At 37.3% G+C, this 6,993-nt stretch overlaps 1 protein-coding gene across 13 annotated transcripts in view; it reads left to right on the plus strand.

Moving 5' to 3' along the window:
* The window catches only part of ALKBH8 (alkB homolog 8, tRNA methyltransferase), a 61,226-nt gene that overhangs the window by 38,532 nt on the left and 15,701 nt on the right, over positions 1–6,993 (plus strand). For all 13 annotated transcript variants that reach the window (XM_081790393.1, XM_081790394.1, XM_081790399.1 and 10 more), the window contains one exon: positions 6,535–6,686. In XM_081790393.1, coding sequence (XP_081646519.1) covers positions 6,535–6,686 — 152 coding nt within the window. The remainder of the gene's footprint in view (positions 1–6,534; positions 6,687–6,993) is intronic.

Below are 6,993 nucleotides of genomic sequence, written 5' to 3' on the forward strand. Positions count from 1 at the left end.
TTTTGATAAAAGTCAAGTTTAATGGAAAGTTGCTAGCATGGTATAATGAACTCCCCTCACCTTTCACCTAGATTTACCATTTGTGAACATTTTACCATGTGTACATATTATTGTACATATTATCATTATTATTATTGTTATTGCTGAGTCGTTCGAGAACAAGTTGCAGACATTATGATCCTTTACTCTTCCATGCCTCATTGCAGTTTTCCTAAGAGCAAATATATTTATTACATCAGGGGTTGGCAACCTATGGCTTGTTGGCCAGATTTAGCCCATAGCCTGTTCTGTGCAGCTCTTGAGCCAAGAGTGGTTTTTACATTTTTATTTTTATTTTTTTTTTAAATTTAGGATTATTATGATTGTGATTATTATTTTGGTTTTTACATTTTTAAAGGGTTGTAAGAAACAAAAGCAACAGAGAGTATGTCACAGAAACTGTACATGGCCCTCTATGCCTCAAATATTGGCTATTTGATCCTGTTACAGAAAAAGTTTGCCAAACCCTATGATAGAAGGCTGCTGTGCAACTCAAATTCAGAAAACTCAACATTGATAAAAATACTCTTAGCACAGTCTTATACAAACCATCTACAGATTTTGCTGGTTGTACTTCATAGTTCAGTCCTGTCAAAGACTGCCAGTAGTTAAAGTAGCAAAAGCAGATTTTACTCAAACTGTTGCAGTAGGAGAAAAGGGACCACAGTATAGAATTTGCCCGGATTCCAAATACGACAAGGAAAAGTCAGGATTGATAGCCAAGGAGCTGGGATGGGGGTGGGGCAGTATCAGTAGGGGGAAAATTACGAAGAGGAAACGTCAGTGATGGGGCCAGAGCGGGGGGCCGGGGGTGGGGGCACTTCTGGCTAAATCCACATAGGATGCTTGCAGATCAGAGGTCACCTGGGGGTGCCAGTTGGGGAGTGAGGAATATGTTTGGTTATTGAGGACAATCAGATATCTAGAGTGGGGGATTCTGGTTAAACTGACTCAGCAGGATTCTTTCTAAAATTGGGCTCTTGCCCAAGGATGGGGTTGAATCAGGCTCAGAGAAGGCCAACTAAAGTTTGGTCAAGCAGAGGATCTTTCCTAGTGGTTTATAGTACACTTCCCCTCTGATCTGGGATCCGTCTGTGAGTTCACAGTGTCCTTCCCCTCTGATCTGGGACTCTGTCTATGACATGCTAACTTGTCAGTTCTATTTAGTCTTCTTTAATTTGAAACAGTTCCTCAACTTGTCTGTGTTTCATAATTTTGGCATATTTAAGGGGCCAGTTGTTTTCTAGAATGTCCCTCACTTTGAGTTTGTTTAACTGAATCTAATCTCAAAGAAATGGGTTTATGCACTTTTGATAAGAATATATCTTTAGTCTTGAGAAGGGAGACATCATACCATTAAAATTTACTTATATTCTACTTAAAATACTGCTGGGTTCTTCACTTACTAATAATGTCCTGCTTGAAGATTTTAACTGATTCATTTTTATAAGAATTCAAGGAAATGAACATGTAAATGAATTTGTAACCTGTATTGAATGTGAACCATAAGAACGGATGGCCTGATTTTGTGCAGTGAGGCTTAAATTTACCTGATTTTTTTTTCATGGCCATCTAAAATATTTTCACTTAACAGTAAATGAAAAAGGTGAGGTGATCCAATGGCTTCAAGTATTCCTAGAATTTTGAGAATATTCACATTTTCTTTTTTTTAGGTTTAACCTTTTTTCTGTTGGTAACGTTTAAACTTCAGAGCAATGGTATTTCAGCAAATACAAAGTGAAAAATGACTTTTCATAAGCCTGTGTTATAAACATGTTTTAATCTATTCTGGGTGATGGTACAGATTAATTCTCCTAAACATCATTTTGATCACATTATTTTCTCATCCAATGTATATTGTGCTGTTCATTGTTAAGAGGAGTTATCTCTGCAAGATTGACCAGAGGGCAGTTATGTCTGCCCTCAAATGTTACTTACAAATTCTTAATTTGATCTAGTTCAGATTTCCTATTCTAGTCACCATGCTCTTTACGGCAGATGGGCAGCACGTGGGTCAGATGTAGTGGTCAGGCGTGTTCTCTTTGGCTGGGGTAGTGGTGGTATGTGTGGTAGCATGTTAAAAAATTGTGTACATGAGAAAATCAGGTGCTTTCACATAAAAATCTGAGTCTTCAGCGTCCTTTGAAAGTTGGGAAATGTGAGGCTCCTGGGTGGCTCAGTCAGTTGGGCATCCAACTTCGGCTCAGGTCATGATCTCACAGTTCATGGGTTCGAGCCCAGCATTGGGCTCTGTGCTGTCAGCTCAGAGCCTGGAGCCTGCTTCAGATTTCTGTGTCTCCCTCTCTCTGCCCTCACACATGCTTTGTCTCTCTCTGTCTCTCAAAAATGAATAAACATTTACAAAAAAAATTAAAAAAAAAAGAAAATTGGTAAATGTGACAACAATGGGCCCTAGCAGCCCTTGGCCATGGTTTTATTAAGTCAGTGGCCTTCTTTAGATGAGGCGGACGTTCTCAAGTTCTCTGCAGTTCCTGCCTGGTTCTGTGGTTCCCCACACTGAGGCTGAGCATCACCTGTCACTTACCACTGTGCTTGCACTGTTGTGTTTATCTTGTGACAGAGTCACCTGAAAACTAAATAGATCTCGTCTGTGTTACAAGTAGAGAATGGAAAGCTAGAATGGGTGGAAGAGAACACTTTGTTGTTTTGAAATGAAACAATTCCAATGTGTTTAACGGCAAACGACGCATTTCTTTTTATTATTATTATTATTATTATTATTGTTTTTAATGTTTATTTATTTTTGAGACAGAGAGAGAGAATTGGGGAGGGGCAGAGAGAGATGGAGACACAGAATCCAAAGCAGGCTACGGGTTCTGAGCTGTCAGCACAGAGCCAGATGTGGGGCTTGAATGCAAGAACCACGAGATCATGACCTAAGCTGAAGTGGGACACTTAACCAACTGAGCCACCCAGGTGCCCCTGAAATAAAATTCTTTTTAAAATAGCATCAAGACCTGTAAAATACTTCGTTTTAGTACCCGAATTAGTTAATTATGATGTGGTTTAAAAAGATATTAGCCTGGGAATTCTGATTCTTTTTTAAATTGAGATATAATTCACATATAAATTGCGTTAGTTTCAAGTGTACAACATAATGATTCTTTATCTGTATGTGTTGTGAAATGATCATCACAGTAAGTCTGGTTAACATCCATCACCACATGTAGTTACAGGCTTTTTTTGTTGGGATGAGAACTTTTAAGATTAACTGTTAGCAACTTTCAAATATACAGTTCAGTGTTATTCACTGTAGTCACCATGTTATACACTGCATGCCCAGGATTTATTTATGTAACTGGGAATTTGTACCTTTGACCACTTTCACCCATTTTACACGGCTCTGCCTACCCTGGCCCGGCCCCACCAGCCCCACAGCCACCAGTCTGTTCAGCATACCTGTAAGGTTTTTTAACAATGTTTATTTATTTATTGTGAGAAAGAACACGAGTGGGGGAGGGGCAGAGATAGAGGGAGGGAGAGAGAATCCCGAGCAGGCTCCGCACAGTCAGCACAGACCTCTATGCAGGGCTTGATCTCACAATCAAGTGAGGTCATGACCTGAGTCAAAATCAAGAGTCAGATGCTTAACCAAGTGAGCCACCCACGTGTTCCAAGTTTGCTTTGTTTTTGTTTTACATTCCATGTATATGTGAGATCATATGGGATTTGTTTCTCTTTGCCAGACTTATTTCACTTAGCATAGTACCCTCGAGGTCCATTTACATTGTTGCAAATGGAAAGATTTCTTTCTTTTTCATGGCTGAATAATATTTCATTACCCTTCCCTCTCCCCTACACACACACACACACACACACACACACACACACACACACACGTTTTCTTCATTCATTCATTGATGAGCACTTAGGTTGTTTCCAAGTCTTGGCTGTTGTAAGTAACGCTGCAGTGACCATGGACTGCAGATATCTTTTCAAGTTGTTTCCTTTGGAAACAAAAAATCCAGAAGTGAAGTTGCTGAATCATATGATAGTTCTACTTTTAATTTTTTGAGGACCTTCATACTGTTTTCTGCAGTGGCTGCACCAGTTTATATTCCAACCAACAGTGCACATGGGTTCTCTCTTCTCTGCCTGCTCGCCGACACTTGTAATTTATCTTTTTGGTAAGAGCCATTCTAACAGGTATGAGGTGATATCTCATTGTGGTTTTGATTTGTATTCCCCTGATGATGAGTGATACTGAACACATTGTCATGTACCTGTTGACCATCTGTATGTCTTAGGAAAAACGTCTCATCAGATCCTCTGCCCATTTTTAAATGGACTGTTTTTTTGCTATTGAGTTGTAGGAGTTGTTTATATATTTTAGATACTAGCCCCTTACCAATATAATTTGAAATTTTTTTTTTTTTCATTCTGTAGCTGGCCATTTCATTTTGTTGATGGTTTCCTTCACTGTGCAGAAGGTTTTCAGTTTGATGTAGTCCCAATTGTTTATTTTTGCTTTTATTGCCTTTTGAGAATTCTGGTTCTAACAACAAATTGAAGAAACAGTATAACAGTGACAAAATGAAAACAGAGCTGAAATACATTATTTTCACTTCAGGATCAAATCCATTTTAATGATATAGTTGAACTTTCTCTTTTTTAGGTATGTAGAAAAAACGTATCTGGCTCTTAGTAAAGAGAAATCAACACATTAAGTGTAAAATTATGCTTTTGTATAATTTGCTCAGACCTTTGAGGCTTAGCACATTCTCTCTGAATGTAAAACCCACCTCTATAGGGAGATAAAATTGCTAGGGTAAATCAAGCAGAAAACTTGGCCTCAGATTTAAATCTTGGGGCACCTGAGTGGCTCAGTCAGTTAAGTGTCTGACTCTTGATTTTGGCTCAGGTCATGATCTCACAGTTCATGGGTTCAAGTCCCACATCAGGCTCTGTGCTGATAGTGCTGAACCTACCTGGGATTCTCTCTCTCTGCCCCTCCCCCAGGTTGCTTCCACTCTTTCTCTCAAAATGAATAAATAAACATTTTTAAAAAAAAGTTTTAAGTCTCAGGAATAACTTAACAAAAGATATGCAACACATATACACTGAAAATTATGAAACACTGCTGAGAGAAATTAAAGAAGACCAGAAAGAACGAAGAGATAGAGATGCCATGATCATGGATAGAAACTTAATATTGTTCAGAGGTTGTCCCAAGTTGATCTAATGTTTCAGTGTAATTCCAATTAAAATCTTAAGACTCTTTTTATATAAACTGATGAGCAGATTCTAAAATTTATAAGGAAATAGGAAGGGTCTAGAATAATCAAAACAATCTTGAAACAGACGAACAGTTTTGGAAGATTTATTTTACCCAGTTTTTAAAATTTACTAAAGCTACATAATCAAAAGAGTATAGTGTTGGTGTATAGACAGACCATTGGGGCAGAATACATCCACATATATAAGATCAGTTGATTTTTGACAAAGACCCCAGTATAATTCAGGGTGGAAAAGACATTTTAAAAAAAATTTTTTTTAATATGAAATTTATTGTCAAATTGGTTTCCATACAACACCCAATGCTTATCCCAACAGGTGCCCTCTTCAATACCCGTCACCCAGCCTCCCTTCCCTCCCACCCCCCCATCAACCCTCAGATTGTTCTCAGTTTTTAGGAGTCTCTTATGTTTTGGCTCCCTCCCTAACTTTTTTTTTCCCCCTTCCCCTCCCCCATGGTCTTCTGTTAAGTTTCTCAGGATCCACATATGAGTGAGAACATATGGTATCTTTCTCTGCCTGACTTAGTTCCCTTAGCATAATACCCTGCAGTACCATCCACGTTGCTGCAAATGGCCAGATTTCATTTTTTCTCATTGCCACGTAGTATTCCATTGTGTATATAAACCACAATTTCTTTATCCATTCATCAGTTGATGGATATTTAGGCTCTTTCCATAATTTGGCTATTGTTGAAAGTGCTGTTCTATCCTGTTTTTCAGTCTTTCTTTTCAACCATTATCTGTCCTTATTTTAAGGTATGCATCTCTTATAATTGACATAGAGTTGGACTTTATTTTTTTAATCCAGTTTGACATTCTTTGTTTAGTTGGATATGTTAGTCCTTTTACGTTTAACGTAATTGTTGATTGGATTTAAATGGTTTTTTTTTTGTTGTTTTTGTTTTTTTTTTTACTGTTTGTTTCCTCTTTGCTCCATCTGTTCCTTACTTTTTTCTCTCATAATTGGTATTAATTAAATATTAGTTATTCTGTTTGTATCTCTTGAATAATTTGTTAGTTGTACATTCTTTTAATATGATTACCCTGAGGATAACTTTTTAAAAGATAGAGACTTCTGTTTTTTGTTTTCTCTATAATGCTTAACAATTCAGGAAATCCAGTAGATATTTGCAATAAATTCTTCTAAATTTGCTCTGTTCCCTTACTGTTTTTAAAAGGACCTGAAATACTTTTATGAATGCAGTGTTAAATAAATGATTTTGACTGTCGTTTTTAGAATCACACCCAGAAAATTTGATACTGTTCAAGCATCCAAGGGTCACAAAAGTGGAATTATCACCAGTGATGTTGGAGACTTAACTTTAAGCAAGAGGGGAATAAGGACATCTTTTACATTTAGGAAAGTGAGGCAAACACCTTGTAATTGTAGTAAGTATATAATTTTGGTTCAACTGTACAATGGAGTAAATCAAGTGTAAAAATCTTTTAAAGTCCCATTAGAACCAAGGAGAGCTCGGTCTTAACTTCACTAAGGGTATTTTCCATATTTTGCTTAGTGTTGTACTTAATGTAGATTTTTCTTAACCCATCCCCATTAGAGTTTATATTCCTTGAAGGCAGGGGGTGCATTTTATTCATCTTTATTTTTCCTAAGTATAATAATTGAGCATAGTTGGATGACGAATAAATATTTTATTTATTGGAGTCACACTTGTAGGACATTAAAATATCAGTT

The sequence above is a fragment of the Panthera onca genome, chromosome D1 (genome assembly GCF_046562875.1).
Source record: "Panthera onca isolate mPanOnc1 chromosome D1, mPanOnc1 haplotype 2, whole genome shotgun sequence".
Taxonomy (NCBI): domain Eukaryota; kingdom Metazoa; phylum Chordata; class Mammalia; order Carnivora; family Felidae; genus Panthera; species Panthera onca.